Source organism: Equus przewalskii, chromosome 1 (genome assembly GCF_037783145.1).
Source record: "Equus przewalskii isolate Varuska chromosome 1, EquPr2, whole genome shotgun sequence".
NCBI lineage: Eukaryota > Metazoa > Chordata > Mammalia > Perissodactyla > Equidae > Equus > Equus przewalskii.
In genome coordinates this window covers 180,782,631-180,804,682 of record NC_091831.1, presented here as the reverse complement: position 1 = coordinate 180,804,682, position 22,052 = coordinate 180,782,631, and the positions used below count along the sequence as shown (strand labels likewise).

General features: G+C 36.4%; 1 protein-coding gene across 6 annotated transcripts in view; it reads left to right on the top strand.

The window, feature by feature from the left end:
* The window catches only part of MDGA2 (MAM domain containing glycosylphosphatidylinositol anchor 2), a 783,360-nt gene that overhangs the window by 650,025 nt on the left and 111,283 nt on the right, over positions 1-22,052 (top strand). For all 6 annotated transcript variants that reach the window (XM_070630080.1, XM_070630101.1, XM_070630087.1 and 3 more), the window contains one exon: positions 18,732-19,001. In XM_070630080.1, coding sequence (XP_070486181.1) covers positions 18,732-19,001 — 270 coding nt within the window. The remainder of the gene's footprint in view (positions 1-18,731; positions 19,002-22,052) is intronic.

Here is a 22,052-nt window from a genome sequence, read left to right as displayed (position 1 = left end):
ACTACCTGCATCTCCCATTTCTACACAAACATGTGTAATGTACTTCTTGACTAGTAGCATGTATGCTAAATGTTTTTGTTAAACTATATTAAATGAAGAAGCCATTTTCAATGCCTGAATTAGAATGGTGTATTAATTTAAATATTTTCTGTGTATGTGTGCTTCCTAAGAATCTTTTTCATCAGAGTATTTATCTTTGTTATGATAAGGCAAACAAGTAAATTAAAACAATGTGATCACTATATTCAATGGTACAATTTTGCAGTCCATAGAATTATAGTCATTTTGGTTTTATTTTCTTTGTTTTTTTGTTGGAAATATTTTATGTATAAATACATAGTACATGAAGAATGCCTTCAATCTTGAAAGAAAATAAGATAGCTAAAGTATCTACTAAATATAAAAACACTCCTTTAAGAAAATCGTAAGCTAAGGGCAAAATCTGAAAACCACACAATTTCTACTCTTTAATATGTTTGGTACTGGAAACCTTTTTTTTGTTTTTTGAGGAAAATTAACCCTGAGCTAACTATTGCCAATCCTCCTCTTTTTGCTGAAGAAGCCTGGCCCTGAGCTAACATCCGTGCCCATCTTTCTCTACTTTCTATGTGGTACGCGTACCACAGCATGGCCTGCCAAGCGGTGCCATGTCTGCACCCGGGATCCGAACCAGTAAACCCCGGGCCGCCGAAGCAGAACGTACGAACTTCACCACCGCACCACTGGGCCAACCCCAGGAGACCATTTTTTATAGTTCCTTCACTACCAAGACGAAAGCAACACACATTCCACTTTTTGGCCTCAGATTAGGCCTCACAATTTCACAGCAAGATTTTCCAGGATAGTTCTTTTTCTGAGTTAGCCTCTTTACTTTTGAAAATTTCTGCATCTACTAAGTTTGCTGTCATGTCCATGATCTATATTATCTACATATCTGATTTGTAAAGGATGAGGGAATTCATATTTCATTTGTCAAAGTAGCATCTTTTTTTTTAAGTAAAATCTTGTGATGTAATTAGAGCAACCAACATATAAAATGGCTCTGTCTAATGGACTTCCAGATATAAAATGCAAAATCTTAGATATACTTTTGGTAGACCAATGTGGTTTCATGTTTGACCTGTTCAGATTATTATCAAATAATCATTTTTCCTTTTTAAAAATGCAGGAATTCTACTCTGTTGAATACTTTAACTTTTCCTCTGGTTACTTTATCTTTGCCAAAATACGTTTGCGTAAACCTTGTTCTCTTACCTTGCCTTCTGCTTGCTTCACTTTCGTAGTCCCAATGCCTCATCTTTTTTTCTAAACATCTCAATAGGAATTGCATTTTCTAGAGGAATCCCCAAGTCACTCCTATAAATCCACATTTCTTAGTCCTGTATCTTATTTGCATATGGGAACCACAACAATACTCAACCATCTTTAATTTATCCAAAAATTAATTTTCTGTGTCAGAACCACTCTTTTATAGATTTCTTTAATTCCATCAGAAACTGTACATCTCTTGGGAAATTAAGTTATCACCTCATGAACAAAGAACTAAATAAAATGGAAGCTCTTGTCCCAAATTTTCGAGAATTGGTTCTAGATCATAGGTAAGCTACTGCGTCTTCTGAAGGCAGATTCTTCTTCTGTGCCATAGATTTTTCTTCTGTTATATGAAAGATTGCTCTAGGTGGTTTCCCCAGTTTGTTCAGTCCTAAGACCCATTCTAAGGTGACACTTGAAGGAATCATTCTGTTTATTTTTTGTTTTATTTTAAATTGAACTACTTTCAGTTCTGAAATTTTATAAAACTGAAATTTTATAGCATGTATCAATTTCCAAAACACAAGGTCAGTTACATGACATCATAGTCTATAGACCAAATTCAAAGCTTATTGTAAACTTTAGTCTGTTGTTTTACATTTACTGTGCAGTGTAAATCAAACGTGAGGACAAATTTTGGATATTGCAATTTCATTTTCTGAGAAGGTTGCTCCGCTGAATTGGACTTTCTGGTTGACATAGAATTAATTAAAAGACCGGTTTTATTGAAATGATCCTTACTGCTTACGTTTCTGAAATATTCCTTGCATTGATAAATACAAATGACACAAAAAGTTGAGCTTTGGAAGGTTTAGTTTCTTCCAGTTCCCATGCTTCTTCATTAAGAACTCCACCTCAAATAGTGTTTGAGTTTGCTGCTACAAGTCAATTTGCTAGCTTCCATGTAGGTCTTTGTTTTAGCTTTGAAACCAGGTTGTTGAGTTACGTGGACAGATACACAATTCAGTTCTAAAAGGCTCTACAGGAAAATAAGACTAGATTTTAGGGCCAATTTCATCAATAAAAACAAACTTCCTAATTTTCCTTACCATGTTCTTGGATTTCCCATTCAAATCATCAGCTCAATTTAATAGTGTTCTATGATGTAATTGTTTCCATTTTGGCACCACCTCCTTATCTTGTCACAGGCCTGGAGTGGTTTTTGAAGCAGTGCTGGATCTGAAACTTAAATTAAATAACTCAACTTTAGTTGATTGACCTGAAGAATATTTTCTGAATAATTATTCTGTGAATATATTTTCTTTCTTTCTTTTTGTTCTGCCCTTTTTTCTCATAAAACAAATGAAGGGAGGACCTAGTTAATTGAAGATTTCAAATAGGTTCATGTTAAATGCACTTTTCCCCCAAAATAACAAAGAACTAAGGCTTAAAAAGTCTCCCAGAGTGAATAGGTATTATATTACTTTTATTAAAAATTCCTTTTTACATTGAAATTATTGCTAAATCTATGTTGTCAGGAGTTCTTTGGCATTAAACTTTTAGAATGTAGCACACTAAGAACATTTCAAAGTAATCATCTACAATTTTGAATGTAGACACATATGTAAATTACTTTGAATTAGAAATAGCTATTATAAATGTACAATCCTATGTTTCATTGTCTAATATAAAAAAAAAAGCACAAAGAATCTTTCTTTGGACACACTATTTTAGTCTAATTAGATATATGCCCACTTTCAAAGAGTGATGTTATATAGAATTTACTTTTTTCCATCTGCTTTTTTAACTAAAAGAGTTATATATTTAATTTAAAACTCAGCAAACAATCTATATAGTGATTGTTTCTCATTCAACATTTTTTATGCCAACCTCCAGTTTATCATATATATTTATACAAGCAAGAGAATTTTGTTAACTAAAGCTTGGGGTAGGGTTGGGGGCAGAGAAGCAATTGGGCTGATTCTCCTGAGCAGAGCAATGGAAAAGGTGAAGCATGACCTTTCCCAGGGGAGCTATACATAGTGAACATGGTACATATTAGAGTTGTTCAGTCACAAGAAGAAGAATGTATAGCATACAGTACCAGGAGCTAATGAGTACAATATAAATGGAATAGAGAGAGAGAGATGCAAGAACTTCTGGAAATCAACAATTCAAAGAGATTTGTGCACCCCTATATTCATCACAGCACTATTCACATTAGCCAAGAAGTAGAAGCAACCCAAGTGCCCATCAGTGAATGAATGGATAAAGAAGATGTGATATATATATATATACACACACAATGGAATACTACTCAGCCATAAAAAAGACAAAATTGTGCCATTTGTGACAACATGGATGGACCTTGGGGGTATTATGCTAAGTGAAATAAGCCTGAGAAAGACAAACACCATATGATTTCATTCATATGTGGAAGATAAACAAACACATGGATAAGGAATACAGATCAATGGTTATCAGAGGGGAAGGGGATGGAGGAAGAGTGAAAGGGGTAAAGGGGCACATATGTATGGTGATGGATAAAAAGCAGACTATTGATATTGAACACAATGCGGTCCATACAGACATGGAAATATGATAATGTACACTTGAAGTGTACATAATATTATAAGCCTATATGATCTCAATTTTTAAAAAGAGATGCAAGAATTTCTCAATTTTTTGTTTATTTGTTCCTGTAAGTCAATTTCTTAGTAAGATTTAGAGAAGTCTTCAGACAAATGATTCAATATATAACCTTGATGCTACTGATCCTATGGGTGATTAAATTATATATGAATTATATTTGTTCATATTGTCTTACCCTCATTAGACTTTTAAACAAAAGATCAAGTCTGAAACTCCCCAAAATTTTGAACAGATCTAAATTTTGGTCATTTATGAATCTTTAGAAGAAAGCCTTAGAGATTTGCTATGTCAAATGCTCAGAACAGAACGCTCAGAAGAATTCCATTCAAATCAGTGATTTTAATCATAACTCTTGAGCACGATTCTAACAAGTGAATATCCTTTGTGATTTTGTGGTACTGCTTCACTGAAATCTCTCTTACACACACCCAAGTGCATGTATGTAAATTAGATCATTATTGAAGACTCTTTATCTTTGGAATGTTTCATTTTTTTTTTGTTAGTAAGACATATTGCTCATACATTTAGGGATATTGTCTAACTATTAACCAGATTTTTTCCAAGCACGCATATAGCATCAACCACTGCACCACTTTGCACAAAGTAAGTTATTACAACCCATTTAAACAACAAGAAAAATGCCAACAAGACAACAAGGAGGGAACAGGAACAAAGAAGAGGAAATTCTTTTCAGCTTTATTGAAGTAATTCACAAATAAAATTATGATATTTAAAGTGTAACATGATGATTTGCTGTACGTATCCAGTTGTGAAATGATTCTCCCCTCCAAGTTGATTAACACATCCACCACTTCATATATTTACCTTCTTTTTTTGTGAGATCATTTAATTTCTTCTCTTAAGAACTTTTAATTATATAATACAGTGTTATCTACTATAATCACCAGGTTATACATCAGATCCTGAGACCTTATTCCTCTTACAGCGGAAAGTTTATACTCTTTTACCAGCTTCTCCCTATTTCCTCTATCTGCCAGCCCCTGGCAACTGCTTTTCTATGCCCTGTCTCTATAAGTTTGACTTTTTCTTTCTTTAATTCCACATGTGAGTGATGCCATGTAGTATTTATCTTTCTCTGTCTGGTTTATTTCACTTAGAATAATGTTCTCAAGGTCCATCTGTGTTGTCATAAATGGCAGGATGTCCTTTTTTCTCATGGTTGAATAATATCCCTTGTATATTTTGAATATTAACCCCTTATTGGATATATGGTTTGTAAATATTTTCTCCTATTTCTTAGATTCACTTTTCATTTTGTTGGTGGTTTCCTTTGCTATAGAAGGTTTTAGTTTGATGTAGTCCCACTTGCCTACTTTTGCTATTGTTGCCTTTGCTTTGGTTGTCAAATCCAAAAAATTATTGCCAAGACCAATGTCAAGGAGCTTACCCCTTATGTTCTCTCCTAGGATTTTTATCATTTCAGGTCTTATGTTCAAGTCTTTAATTCATTTTGAGTTGATTTTTTTGTACTGAGTGAAGTTGAAGGACACAAAATTAAAATATAAGAATAATTGTTTCTATACACTAACAATGAACTATCAGGAAGAGAAATTAAGAAAACAATCCCATTTACAATAGCATCAAAAAGAATAAAATACTTGGGAATAAATTTAACCAAGGAGTTCAGTGATCTATTCACTGAAAACTATGTTATTGGTGAAAGAAAGTGAAGATGATGCAAGTAAATGGAAAAATATCCCATGCTCATAGATTAGAAGAATTAATGTTGTTAATCTACCCATACTACCCAAGGCAATCTACAGATTCAATGCAATTCTGATCAAAATTCCAATGGCATTTTTCACAGAAATAGGGAAACAATCCTAAAATTTGTATGAAATCACAAAAGACTCCAAATAGCAGAGCAATCTCAAGAAAGAAGAGCAAAGCTGGAGACATCACACTTCCTGATTTCAAACCATATTACAAAGTTATAGTAATCAAAACAGTATGGTGTTGGCATAAAAACAGACACATAGTCCAATGGAACAGAATAGAGAGCCCAGAAATATATCCAAGCTTATATGGTCAACTAATCTTTGACAAAGGCCCCAAGAATATAGAATGGGGAAAGGATAGTCTTTTCAATAAATGGTGTTGAGAAAACTGGACAGCCACATGCAAAGAATGAAACTGGGGGCTGGCCCAGTGGTGCAGCAGTTGAGCGTGCACGTTCCACTTCGGCAGCCCAGGGTTCGCCAGTTCAGATCCTGGGGGTGGACATGACACTGCTTGGCAAAAGCCATAATGTGCTAGGCGTCCACTTATAAAATGGTAGAGGAAGATGGGCATGGATGTTAGCTCATGGCCAGTCTTCCTCAGAAGAAAAAAAAAGATTCTCTTTGATGGATCCTGCCTATAATGGATAAGTGCTAATTGAAGCAATTTTATTCATAATTAATATCTTTGAAAAAATATACCATTATATCAATTGGATTATTATAAACTTCCTTGGATTATTCTGAGTTTATTTATTCTTTGCTTTTTTTTAAACATAGAAATAGTATAGCTAAATAATAAATAGTATCTAGTAATCATACAAAGCAATACTTCCATAAAAATATGAAGAGTACTGAGTTTACTATCATTTTTGTTATGAGGACGGAATTACAGTGGTTCTATACGTTATCCATCACGTGCCTAGCATCAATAATACAAATGTACAAATATTTTCAATCACATAATGATTTAATAATACTGCACTGTAACTCCAAAATTTTATCCTGCTGAGAAAGCTAGTAGAAATATGCAGTAACAATTACCGACAATCTCAAAATGTTTATGGAGAAGGGTGAACACTAATTTTGTAAAGTGTATGACCGAATCTTTGGGGTCGCTTTCCTGATAATTATTTACAAATGCTATAGACCATTTCACTTTTAAACTACATTTTCTTATATTACCTCTTCCAAGGTAGACCAACATTGTGTTAAAGACTCATTTATAGTTTAATTTTGAGACTGCTTCCTCAAACTGCTGTGTTGGAGAGAACATGGACTTTGAAGTCTATCACCTGGAATGTGTGGGATGCTTGAGAATGTGACTTCTCAGATTTAGTTTCCTTATGTGTAAAATGGAGATAATGATCTATACTTTACAAGGTTGTCATAAGGGTTAAATGAGGTGGTAAGTATGTGAAATGTGCTAGCAGAGTCATACAGAGTAGATTAATCCTAAAAATGGTAGCTGTTTCAATCCCTATTTCTCCTATATACATTTAGCCAGACCCTACAAGTGTCTTAATATCTTTGTCCAAGTCCATCCTTTTTCATATCTTTTTCTACTGAATAAATTTGGCTTATTTTAAGACTTGATTAGCAATTCTCTTGTTCTTTCCGACACCAAATAAGTGGTGTGTTTTCCAACACCAGTTCTCTCATTCTCCAACACCATCTGGATGTCCAAAATTCAATTCAATTCTGACACTAACAGCCTGGAGTTAGTGCAGATTCCACAAGTTAAAAGGCTCACTCCCAGGAGACTGCCTCCATCTCAGACACCAGGGACAGTTCCCCGTTGCTGACCATACATCTAACCAACCAGCTATAAATTCAGGAATTCCTATGACCTCCTCCCATATCAAGTTTGATAATTTGCTAAAACAACTCATAGAACTCAGGAAAACACATTCCTTAAGTTGACGGTTTATTGTAAAAGAGACAACGCGGAAACAGCCAAATGAAAGACATGCATAGGGCAAGGTATGGGGTGGGGATGGGAGGCAGCACGGAGGTTCCATGCCCTCTCCAAGTGCACCATCCTCCCAGAACTTCAATGTATTCATCAACTTGGAAGCTCCCAAATCCATCATTGAGGTGTTTTTACCAAGGTTTCATTACATTGGTGTAATTGATTAAATCATTGGCCCTTGGTGCTTCAACTGAATCTCTAATCTCCAGCCTCTCTCCCCTCCCTGGAGGTCAGGGGGTGGGACTGAAAGTTCCAATCTTCTAATTATGGTTTGGTCTGTGTGGACATCAGCTCACATCCTGAAGCGATCTAGGGGCCAGCCAAGATTCACCTCATTAGTGTAAATTCTAGTATGGTGGAAAGGGGCTTGTTATACATAATAAAAGCTGCTCCTATCATTCAGGAAATTCCAAGAGTTTTAGGAGATCTGTGCCAGGAATCAAGAACAAAGATCAAATATAAATTTCCCATTATACTACAGTAATTAATCAGTCATTGCCTTATAAAAACACATATATTTACTTGTTCATGTTAAATTGCGCTTACTTACGCTTATTAAGATATTATCTTTATACTGAATTGTAAACTGTATGTTAACAGGAGTCACTTTTAATTCATTTTTGTTTAGTCTCCTAGTATATCACCTTGTGCCAGCATTATCTAAGAATCCTCTCTGTATTTATGCGATTGAGTGATGCGAATAAAATAGGGATCCTTTGAGCCTCCAGCCATATGGTAGTAACATAACGCTTAGAGAAATCGCGTGGGAAAGTGTAAACGGCTAACGTTTTGAAGGCAATTTAGCCTGAGTTCGAAAACGTTTAGTGTTTTTCAGTGGCCATGAACAGGTTACTCACATTCATCTCCTTGAACTTCAGTTTCCTTACCACTAAGACGGATGTAATTACAAGACCATGAAAAGACTTGAGAGAAAGATACACACACAGAAAGAGATTGCTATACACTAAATGTAGCAATTTTACTATTTTTGTTGAACCATGGAAGAATTTAATTCGCTGATTTCACACTTCAGCTCTTGGGTTTTCGCATCTAAGTATTGGATTTTTTATTATTATTAAGAGCACAATTTCCCTAGATCTCTTTAAACAAAGAGTAGACAGGTGTTTTGTTGGGCAGGTGTTAAATGGCTTGAGAAGAAATGGCACTAATGTGTACCTGTTTAACAGTCTCCCCTCTAAGGATAAATAATTAGAATCTTACTTACACTGACGTTCTCCAAACAGGTGTGCATTCTCCTCTTTTAACTATAAGTAAACTGAAGATAGCTCTAGGCATATTTAATGTCCATAGTCACACTCCCTTAAAGACCTAAAAATGGGCTATATTGATGTTCTTTAATATTAGTTTGAAGGGTTTTTCTTATTTAAACATTTTTCATTATTTTTTAAATCAAAAGTATTGCTTTTCTTACAGTTCTTGTGCTCACCAGAATCTGGCAATTGTTTTTAAGAAATAGAAGCAAAATTTTATTCATACACAATGTTAAAAGAACTCACGAAGTTATCTCTGACCCCTTATTAAGAAAAAAAACTAATACACATTTCTCTGTAATCTAGTGTTTTCATGCACTACTCTTTCCAAATAAGCTAGACATTTGTATATAGATTTAAACATTAGAACCATCCCACATTCAGAACACTTGCCAGACATCTGGAACCAGTAAGTACAAGAGCAGAAAGTGCTAAAATCCTAATTAATTTTGAGCACTTGTTGCTCAATAACTTAATTCCAATCAAAATTACTAATACCTTTAAAAGGTTACGTCTTTACCTGCAGACAGCTAAGCTTCTGCATGTGCTCATCTTATATATTTATATATGAGTAATACAGAAATTCATTTACATCAACTACATTGCAATGTACACTGCAATTTGAAGCTGGTTTGAAATCCATCATTAACAACATCTTGTTTGAACCCAGCAGTTTGCTGCAATACTTTTATACTTTCCACAAAAGATGACTTCCATTTTTGATCTAAGCAACATCGTGAATTCTAAATAATGATATGAATAGGCCAACATCTATTTTAATTGATAAGCTTAAGTAACCAATAGGGCAAGATTTTCAAAATCCTCTTTGAAAGAGCAAGCTAGATCCTGAAACATTGGCAGTATTTGTAATTGGAAAGAGTGAAGCATAGGCTGTTCTTAAGAGCCTGACTTCTGGAATCGGACTGCATTGTTTGAATCTTTATTCTGCTACTCTTGGGCTGGGTGACTTAGCTTCACTTCTCTGTGCCTCAGTCTCTCCTTCCGTAAAATGAGTTACTGGTATAAAAGCATAAACTATGTGAATATCTTCACGTAATACCTAGCACGTAGTTAATGTCCAAAATCAACAACTATAATTATTTTTGTTACCAGTATCCTTCGGTGTATATGTAGGGAGATAGTTTGACACATCACGTTTTGGACCAGACATTTTTAATCTAAGTGAATACATTCAGTATAGTATAATGGGACATTTTTAGAATCATGTTGTATAGTTGAACAAAACACAGATATATATTTATTTCCCCTAAGCAATCCTACTTTTAATAAACATTTCATTTCTAAGTGGACTTTTTTCTCACAATATATTTATTTATTTCAGTTTCTTAAAATTAAGTATTTCAAACCAAGTGTACTGAATAACTACACTGTGAAAAACTGATTCTAGAACAGTGAACTCTGTTTTGACATCTGAAGTTGTCTTTCACTGTATTCGAAGTCTTCACACTGCACCGTGTGATCACAACTGCAGAGGGGCATCCTTCTCACTGGGTCTCCCAGAGAATGAAATGCTGAGCCCATTAATGCCAGTGCGTTTAGAGTGACCCTCACATCACAGAAGTGTTCCATCAGCAGAGTTGACTGGATTGCAGAGACTATGTTCAGTTCCTTTTTCTCCAGCTTGTTTAAGGTTAAAGGACCAGCCTGGAAGCCCAGTCCTTCGGGCAGTCTTTCAAATAGCAGTAATGATTACTTTTGTGTGGGGGTGCTTTCCAACTCAGACTCTATGAAACTTCATGAAAACACTGTGTTTGAAGAGATTTAACCAACACTATCAGATATCTTCATGGGCCATTAATAACTGAGTGGGCTGGCTCTTCTAGGTTTGGATGGATGCCATTTCCGTATACAGTGAGGATCTAAAAATTCCATTATTTGAAATAGTCTAATAGACCAGATATATTCAAAGAATTCTCACAGAAAATCATTCATAGAAAAAGTAAATATGTATTTTAGGATATTCTTCTGTTAGGTGCAATTAATTACATTTATAACCTTTGCCATTTAAAAAGAAATTCATAAGAAGAAAGATAAGCAGTTGCAGGCACTTGTAATTTTGTTAGACACCTACAACTTGAGAGTAAATGTGTATTCACTCAGCTTACTTGCACTAGACTCTGTTGCCATTCATCTCCACTCCAGCATTTCATTCCAGTGGCCATATCTCTGATCTTGTAATCACTCCACATTTCTCTACCTCTGAAATATTAAATTCCAACAAAATTCTATTTATTCAGTGCAAGTTTCTGGCTTCCTGCCTCGGTTGTTCTTAGTGCACTTGCTTTTCAAGTTTTCAAGCTGTCCTAGTAATTCAGTCCCTTGACTGTCTTCCCCCATTAGTTTCTTTCTGAATTCATTTTCTTCCAGAGCCAACTTGGATCCTATGGTCTGTCACTTAAACTGTGTCTCTTCAATTGCCTTTTCCCCTTGTTCTTTTGCCTCACTCTACCAAGTTTCCACTCATAGCATCAAAATGCCGAATCTTGAAGGCTAAGAGGCATCTGTATCAGTGATCTGTGGCTGTGTAACAAACTATTCCAATGCCTAGGAACTTGAAAGAATCACATTTTGTTATCTCACATCATCTAATCTCTAGTGAGTCAAGAATTTGAGTAGAGCTTGCCTGGGCTGTTCTGCTTGATGTGGATTGTGGTACTATCTGGATCACTTGGTATTTTGCAGGCAGTGTCTTGCAGATGGTCTGGAAGATCCAAGATGGCTTCGCGTGCCTGGAATCTTGGTGGGGACAGCTGGAAGGCTGGGCGTTACTCTGCCCTCTCCTTCTCTACGTAATCTCAGGGCCTCTTCACATGGTTTCTTCACCAGGGTGATTGGGCTTATTACATGGGTCAGGGCTCCCAGAGTAAGTATTTCAAGAGATAGGAAGTGGAACTCCCAGTTTTCCGTGGCCCGGGCCCAGAAATTGGCACAGCATCATTTCTGCTATAGTCTGTTGGTCAAAGTGATCACAAAGCCCATCCAGATTTAACAGAGTGGACACAGAACCCAGGTCTTGGTGGGAGGTATATTGAAAGCATTGTGGATGCCTTTACTTTTTTAGAGCATTTATTCATTCGTTCGTTTGTTCCATTGATAATGATTTGACACTGACTATAATGCTAAGTACCAGCCTTAGTGGCCTAGTGGAAGATTCAGCGCTCTCAACTCCACAGCCTGGATTCATTTCCCGGTCAGGGAACCACCCTCCCACCCCCCACCCCTGTCTGTCGGTTGTCACACTGTGGCAGCTGCTTGTTGCTGTGATACTGAAAGCTATGCCACAGGGATTTCAAATACCAGCAGAGTTACCCCTAGTGGTGAGATTTCAGCGGAGCTTCCAGACTAAGGGATATTAGGAAGAAGGACCTGGCCAGCCACTTCCAAATAAGTTGGCCTTGAAAATCCCATCAATAGCAGCAGAACGTTGTCTGATAGAGCTCCATAAGGGGAGAGGATGGAGCAAGAAGATCGGGCAGGGTTCTGCTGTCCATAGGGTCACTAGGAGTTGAAATCCACTCAAGGGCACTAACAACAAAAATGATGCTAGGTACTTGATGGATTCAGAAGATGAAGCAGTGACTGGGGAGTTTTGAGTCCCTTCATAATGAAGCTTATATAAACAGCATATGAACAAATGGTGGTGCTCTGAAAATAAGAACTACAATAACTAAAAATTAACAATAGGAGAGAGACTTTACTAACGGGTTGTCAAGGCGGGTTTTCTAAAGAGGTAAATTCTAAAAGATGAGTCTCAGCCAGTCATGGAAAGAGTAAAGGAAAGAACATCTTAGGAAGAAAGAACAGTCAAAGTTCCAGATGCAGAAAGAGGTTGTTATTCGAGAAAACCTATGTTTCTGAAACATAATGATCAAGATGAGAATGGTGGAGAATACGGGCAGAGTCAGAATGGGACCACCTTGTAGGCCTGGTTAACAAGCAGGGCTGAGGCAGGAAAGTCTAGGCAGGAGAACAACAAGGGCTGGTCTCTCCTGTAAAACAACATCTGACCCATCTCTGAAGAACGGGAGACGGTCACAGAAGGGTCCACGGCCTGTTCGGAGGCTGTTGCAGGCCATTTCTAGCAGTTGATGTGAGAGGTAATAGCAGCCGTCATGGATGTTGAGAGAAACTCCGAATGTATTTTGAAGCTAGAATCAGTAGGAATAATTATCTTTTCTAATCATGGACAGTATTCTTGAACAAGTACTTGTCATTCCTGAGCTTTACTACTTAACCATCCCTTCACTTGCCGAAACCTGTAACCCATATTATATATACTCCATTGGAAATGCTTTCAGTATAATCATTAATGGTGTTAAAATTGGCAAAAACAATAGATAAATTTTCAGTCTTAACTAGTCTCTTGCTAACATTTTGCACCTTTGATTACTTCATATTCTTGGAAGCATGCAACTCCCTTAATTTTTGTAACACAACTCTCGAGATCCACATATCTCTGTGCTTATTTATATTTACTCTCCTTTAGGAGCTTTCATTTTCCTCTAACACTGTAAATGATTATATTCAAGAGTAAATCTAAATTTGGCATTTTTTTTTGTCTTTGTTGGTACTTACTCTGAGCTATCCCAACAGAACTGTAGCTGCCGTCAGCCCTCTGTTCTAAGCTTCAGATCCATATTCCACTGGCTATCAGAGACATGTGCTTCTGGGCATATAATAGACAAGCTATTTCTTAAAACCCTTCCAATGCAAACCACTGAAAGTGCTGGGAAATATTCTAAAATATTATTAAAAGCATTAAAATGTTTATTAAAACAATGCCATGTGGGGCCAGCCCTGTGGCTGAGTGGTTAAGTTTGCATGCTCTGCTTTGGCAGCCTGGGGTTCACCGGTTCGGATCCTGGGCATGGACCTACACACTACTCATCAAGCCATGCTGTGACAGCATCCCACATAGAAGAGCTAGAATGACCTACAACTAGGATATACAACTATGTACTGGGGCCTTGGGGAGAAAAAAAAATGAGGAAGATTGGCAACAGATGTTAGCTCAGGGCCAATCTTCCTCACCAAAAATGCATCTTTAAAAAAATATATATACCATCCCAAATTTATACAAAAGCAGCACAAAGAAGCTACTTTTGCCCTGAGAGCATTTGCTGACAGGGGCAAGTTTGAGCTTCAGCCTTGATGGCATCTCTGGGCAGGGGCTGCCTAGCTCCAAGCCCAGAGTGTTCCCTGCCAGGACAGTCTAGGGCAAAACTTTCTCCCCGAAGTTGGATTTCAGAGGACTCACTCCACAGGGTAAGAGTAAAGCAGAATTAAACCTAATCTATACATTCCTACTCCCAAGCAAGTGCTAAGAAACTTGCCTTTGATGTGAGCAGGGTGGGGGCGCTATGGGAACCCATATTTGAAGTTATAATCACAAGCTATCTCTTATGTGGATTTTTAACTCAAATTCACATCACCTGGATGATTAAAATAAAACCTCAAGCCATGAACTTAGATTAATGTGATCCTAGACACTGATTCCAATAGTTGCCTGTGGACACAAATCTCTCAAGAGGAAGAAACCATCATCTTAGGCATCAAAATATTTCCACAAATATTTTTAAAGGACAAGGAATAGCACAGAGTCAAAATTAACCAAGAATGCACAGAAACAAGGTACCTTAAGAGAAAGCCAGCAGAAAAATACCTTCAAAATCATAATTGGAAATATCAGACAGTCTAATGCAATTACTCTGTTTAAAGAACTGAAAGACAATCTTTACTATATTTGCAGGTAATGAGAAAGTATAAAAATAGTGGTGTAACAGGTATACAAAAGAACTACACAGAGCATTTACTAATTTACAAATATTTATAAATAAAACATTACTTTAATTAAAAACACAATGGATGAGTTCAGGAGATTAAGCGGAGCTGAAGAAAGAGTTAATGAACTGAATTAGCTCAGAAGCATTTATTCATAATGCAATGCATAAAAACAAAGAAATAGAAAACTTGAAAGAGATTAAGAGACGTGGAAGACAGAATCCTCAAGTGAGGATAGAAAGAAAAGAACACAGGTGTTGTTTGAAAAGCTAATGATGAGAATTTTCCAAAAATTTCCTAGATGAAAGACACCAAACTTAAGTCAACATATTTAGGAAGCCCAGCAAATTCCAAACTATAAGTAAAAAGAAACCCGTACGTAAAATCATTCCCCCGAAGATGTAGAACATCAAAGACAAAGAGATTTTGAAAGTCACTGGAGGAAGCAAACACATTTCCTTCAAAGTGGGAGGCTTTGAGCTGACTTCTCTAGAGCAATAATGGGCATATAGACACAGCGGAATTATATCCTGATGTGCTGAAAGAAAATAACTGCCAACCTATAGTCCTACATACAAGGAAAATATCTTTTCAGAATGAGATTAAAATATATTTTTAGAAAGCCAAGATCAGAAAGTTCACTAAAGATAATTCTAAATGCTGTGCTTTAGGCAAAAAGAAAGTGATCACAGTTTCAGAAAGTCTGTAATGAAAAAAGAAATTAAGGGCAAATAAGCTAGCCTATATCTGGAAAACTCTAAAAAATAGTTCAGATATAAAATTCTAATAGTGTCCAATAGGCTTTAAAAAAGAAGGGCGAATTAAAATTCATGACTCAGTAACATGTTGGAATGGGAATAAAAGTAGCAAAGTGTTCGAAGATTCTTGTTTTGTCCAGGAGGACAGTAAAGATGTTAACTGATGTTTTTGGATAACTTAAGTGTGCACTTTGCATGCTTTAGGATAATCAATGAAATAATAGAAACAGAGTAGTTAAATTCTCAACTAGCATAGAAAGGGGTTGGAATAATGATGTAATCCATCAATCTAAAAGAAGATAATCAAAGAAAAAAGAGCACAAAATAAATAGTAAAAAATAAAAAGGTTCATTTGTACCTAAATATATCAGTAGTTGTAATAAATGTAAATGAATAAAGTCCTCTGGGTAAAATGAAAAGATTGTCAGACTTCCTTGAAAAAATAGACTATAACTGCATGCTCTTTAAAAGATGCTTCTAAAATATGAGGATAGTGAAAGTATAAAAGGATGGAAAGATATAACACACAAATACTAACTAAATGCATCTAAGGTAACTGTACTAATACGGGACAAAATAGAGTTTAAATAATAAAATATTAATAGAGATAAAGGAGATTTTTTCATAATGATAAAAGCTTCAATTTATCAAAAACATAAAGCAATTTTAAATTTGTGCGTACTTAATGGCATAGCCTCAAAATATGTAAAGCAAAAAGGAGAACTACAAGAAGAAATTTTTTTTTAAGATTCCCACCTGAGCTAACAACTGTTGCCAATCTTCCCTTTTTTTTTTCTGTTCTGCTTTTTCTCTCCAAATCCCCCCAGTACGTAGTTGTATATTTTTAGTTGTGGGTCCTTCCAGTTGTGGCATGTGGGATGCCACCTCGGCATGGCCTGACGAGTGGTCCCTTGTCGGTGCCCAGGATCCGAACCGGCGAAACCCTGGGCCGCCAAAGCAGAGTGGGAACTCAACCACTGGGCCATGGGGCCAGCCCCACAAGAAGAAATTTTTTAAAAACAACTACCCTTTTGGAAGAGTTTAACACACTCTTCTCAATTAATTCAAGTAGAATAAGTAGGTTAACCCCCCCCAACAGCTATATAGATAAATTAGACAACTCAGTTATCAGACTTGACCCAACAGATCCACATTACTTCCACAAACTGAAGACTATTCCTTCTTTGCAAGCACATACAGGACAAAAATTGATTGTGTATGGGGTCATAAAACAAGTTTCAACAAATTTCAGAGGACTGAAAACATATGGACTGTTTTCTCTGACCATGATTTAGTCAAGCAAAAAAATCAAAACAGAGACAATAAAACATAACTCATATGTCCGAAAATGAAGAAACACTCGCTTACTGGATATCCCTGTTTGTGACTAACAAGTGCACAAATTCAGCATGTCCACAACACCCCCAACTCCCTCATTTTCTGCCCCATCTTCCTCACTGACACATTATCCACCTCATTGTCTAAGGCATCATTTGTGGTCCCACTGACATGGCCTTAGTTCAGGCCTTCACCGGTGATAGTGATGTCATTTTCTCTGTAACTGGACTCCTCTCTTTGAGGTTCATGGGTCTCCTACCTGCCACAATATTCTTTCTAAAAGATTGGTTTAATCATATAAAGCCTTCATTGAAAAACTTTTAAAAGGCCTCAATACCAGCAGGATAAAATCCAAACTCCAAAACATGACTTTCAAAGATCCTTGCATAGTCTCTGCCTTTGTTTCCATCTTTATTCCCTCTCAAGCCCTCATGTACTTTTGCTCACCAGCTCTGCTCTCTGAACATCCCTCCTGTCTGTCACCTTCTTACCTTTGCGCATACTAATCCCTCTACCTGAAATGTCCTTTCTTATTGCTCACCCACTTGACCACTTCTGGAAGACACAGCTCAAGGATCACCTTCCTTGAGATGCTTTGCCTGGTCAATCTTCATAGTGTTATTCACTTCTTTGCTTTCTACCCTAGAATTTTTTTTTTTTACCTCAGTTTTGTAAATTAGCTATTTAATGTCTACCTATTGTGTTAGACCATAAGCTACACAAACACAGGATTTTTTTTTTCATTCATTTTTTTTCATTCTTGGTATTTATTTAGGAAGGGCTCAAAAAATGACCTTCATGAATAAAATGAGAATTAGTAGGATAGTTTAAACACATTTATTGAAAGAAGGAAGAAAGTTGGTCAACAGGTTGGCAGTGAGAAGGGAGAGCAACTGTATAAAAAGGAGATGGGATAATATGTAAAGAGTATCAGACAGCACATTTGGTGTGATAGGCTTAAAACCTTTTAGCCTCTTGAAGGAAGGGATGCCAGGTAGACTTGTGCAGTTTTTATACTGCACAACTCAAGAGGGTGCCATACACATCTAGTCAAGGATGCGATTGTGTTGTGCAGTGCAATCCTGAGTGGTCACCTACAGTTTCCTTGATCAAATAAATGAATCACATCCTTAGGACCCAGGAAATAATTGTTATTTATTTATTACAGCCATTAGGAGTCATTAAGAAAAGGACTACATTTTGCCTACTCTAAATAGTGAGAGAAGTGTGTAATACCTTTCAGAAATCTTCCCATCAAAAACAAAAAGTTTAGGTACCTAATGTAGCATGTTTTAATTACGTGGGGTGAAAAAAATCACAATTAATCCAGATAAATGAGCCATTGCAGTTGGGTGAAAACCACATCCACCTGTGGCATAATTTACAAAGTTTGCTTAAGGTTTGCATGTGAATATTATGACTTGCAGTCAAATAAATTCAGACAAATAATTTAGAAAGTAAATTTATATACTTGTCTTACCTAGTTTATTAAATAATGGGTACCTGGAAGCCCCAGGACTGAGCCTCCCATGGGGATAATTAGAGTTCACTAACTTGAACCAATGGCTTTGTCTGCTTCAAAGTCTCATGCTGGTTTGGAGACTCTGCATTGCATAACCAGAACACCGTTTGGTTGCTGAAAGTATAAACCAAACACTGTCATGGCAATTTTTTCTGAGAAGCAGAAGAAACAAAAATAATAATCTCTGCAGGTTTCACCTGCAAATGCTGTTTTAAAGCAACGAGTCTTGTTCACTCCCCACATCAAGAAATCATGTTTCCCTGTGCAAGCTGAAATTCCTGGGCCTAAATATGTTCTCCACACCCACCTCTTACACAGCTTCCATGTCGCTGGATGTGTTCTTCAAAGTAGTTTCTCAGAATAAGAATAGCCATTGGCTTATTGCAAACCACATATTTTATCTGTTTTGATATCTCTTTTCTACAGATCCTCCTGCCGTGGAGCCAGCATTCCTGGAAATCCGGCAAGGACAAGACCGAAGTGTCACTATGAGCTGCCGGGTACTGAGGGCCTATCCCATACGGGTGCTGACCTATGAGTGGCGTTTGGGCAACAAGTTATTACGGACGGGTCAGTTCGACTCTCAAGAGTACACAGAATACCCGGTGAAGAGTCTTTCCAATGAGAACTATGGGGTTTATAACTGTAGCATCATCAATGAAGCTGGAGCTGGCAGATGCAGCTTTCTTGTTACAGGTAAGAGTCCAAGTATTTTGCATTATATATATTGCATTATATATATTTTTAGAGCAACGGACTATAGGCTTACATCAACATAAGAATGAAAGCATTTTGCAAGTCCGTGGAGCATCCTATGAGTAGCTTGACTGTCTAGTTAGAGCTTGTACTCATTTATTTTCAAGGCAAGTTTCTTTTACTACTTAAGATAGTTTATGTGCCTATAAAATTAGACAGAAGTTTATGTGAATTCAAGCAGATTTGGTGATGAGGTTGCTTATTTTGAGGGTTTCAGTAATAAAGTGACAACTCTTAACTAGCTTTCTTTAGATCAAATTGCAAATATTCATACATATTTTCATCTGCAAGGCTACAGTCCCTTGTGAACTGATGCCAGCTTTGGTTTTCTTAATAGCAGAAACAGTGCTTTCTTTTTTTGTCCTCTTTATTTATTTATTACCTCTTAATGTGTGGTGAATCTCCATTTTGTCCTTGGCTTACCATAGGTTCACAAATATTCAAATAGTAAGCAATAAAGTTGTATCTGGCATATAATGAATTGTAGAGAAGTGTCAATACTTTTTGATATTATATTTTAATGTATTAAAAAATATTAAATCTGTATTAAATCTTAGGTACTTATTTAAATTATTTTTGTAATCTATATACTGAAGTAAATCTGTGTTATTTTTGAGCTGGGGTTTAGGCATACATTAAAAGGATATACTCTTTTTCATTATTATTTTGTTCAAGGTAAAGTTAGTTGTAACAGAGTGTTTATACTAGTAAAAAAAGAAATTGGACATTGTATATCATCTGAAAAGCAATCATATAAATTATGATTACAGTGTTTCAGACTTAATTAAAATTTGTGCATTGGTAATATAATTCTTATTAATAAGTACTTATTTATCAGAGAACTCTTGAAATATGAATTGCCTTGAGACATTTTTGCTTCCTGAAATACAATATTAGGCAGATGAAATGTAATTCACTAACCAAAATGTCCTTCCTGCTGGAGCTTGCCACCTCTTGGTTTCACATGCTTCTTATTAACGTTCAGTTGAACTGAAAGCTGTTCTACTTTGATTCTTGAAATGCACTATTAAAACAAAAGCAAAAGTCCACAGGACAATACTACTTACATGGCAATCTAACTGCTAATTTTTATCACTAGGGATATTTACAAGAGAAAGAGAATGTAGTCTATTACTCTATGGGGTAATTTAAAGGGTACCAAGTACTTTCATCCCTTATTTATAAGTTATTTTCGAAAGGCAAAAAGAATCCTTCAAAGACAATTGTTTTTCACATATTTGTACAAATAGAGTGCTGTACTTTCCTTCATGAATCCCCCAAAACAAAAATACTCCATAAAATTACATCTCTTCCTTCAATCTTTTTGGTCTTATAAACATAGTAATTTTCTTGGGTGATACTGTTTTCTGACTTCAAGCTAGTTTAGACTGTGCTGCCTCTGCAAGATTTTCATTTGCTCTGTTATGTGATCCAAATCTTGTTTTTTGAACTAGAAGAAAAGCTGAGACCAGAAGAAACACTAGCTCCATTTTCCCACTCCAGATCCCTGGGTGCAGTAAGTAGATTTTCACAGCTGCAGAAAGGAATAAACCCATTATGGATTGCCCATAGAGGGAGAGGAAATGGTCCCATGCATTAGTTTGTTTCTAGTGTGAACTTTCCAATCTTCAGGTCAACCTAGTTGATTCAAGATCTCTACATACAATCGAATACGGTTTTGAAGAAGAGGAAAGGAAATGACTGAATTCCAAATATCGTATAATTCATCAAAATATATAAAGAAATGAGTAAAACTCCAAGTAACCGTGATTTAAGCAGGATACAAAATTATTTCATGCAGGTTAAGGGCTTGAAGTGTCATTTTAGAAACCAACATAATGGCTCTGTTCCACAAAGTCCTCAGGGATTCAGGCTTCTTCCATCTTATTGCTCGACCATCATCAATAGATGGCACATCTCATAGCCCTAGTGACTACTTAAGTTCCAGGCGTTACTTCTGCATTTCAGCATATTCTCTCTTTTTAAGGATACTTCTCAATACTTTTAGATACCCTTTCTACTTGCATCTCATTGGAGATACCTTAATCATATTGCTGTACCTGCAATAAAGACTGGCTATATATTTTATCCTAGGAAGATTAAATCACGCTTTCTCACATATATTTTAAATTGTCTTTATTGAAAATATTGCAATGAAATTAAATTGGGATTTTCAAGGAAAATCTAGGATCTATGGTTTTATCTCTGCGATACTTAATACCATTACTGATAGTCAGAAGCACTTTTCAGGATCTTAGAATAATTAAAAAAGACAAGGGGCCGGCCTGGTGGCACAGCGGTTAATTTTACACGTTCCACTTTGGCGGCCCAGGGTTCACCAGATTGGATCCTGGCTGCAGACATGGCACCACTTGGCAAAAGCCATGCTGTGGCAGGCGTCCCACGTATAAAGTAGAGGAAGATGGGCACGGATGTTAGCTCAGGGCCAGTCTTCTTCAGAAAAAAGAGGAGGATTGGCAGTAGTTAGCTCAGGGCTAATCTTCCTCAAAAAAATAAAAATTAAAAAATAAAAAAGACAAGAATAAGTTTAATCATGACTCAAGAGATTTTGTTGATAAATAGTGGAATTCAGGGTACCATATTAGTTACTTATTGCTGCATAATCAATTGCTACAAACTTAGCATCTTGAAGGCCTCTTACATGTCCTGGAAGATGTCTGCAGGTCCTAGAGACCACCTGTAGTTCTTTGTCATGTGGGCCTATTCCAACATGGCTGCTTACTTCATCAAGCCAACAAGAAGAATCTGTAGGCCTAGTCTGCTAAGATGGAATCGTATATAACAAAACATAATTGTGGAGGTGACATTCCATCACAGTTTCCTCCCACCCTCAATGGAAGAGAATTTCTTGCAAAGACACAAAAAACAGAGGTAGGAATCACTGGGGGTCACCTTAGCATCTGTCTGCCACAGGTATCAGCATATCCTGCCACTAAGCATACTTTTAAAATATAGCCTACATATGAAGGA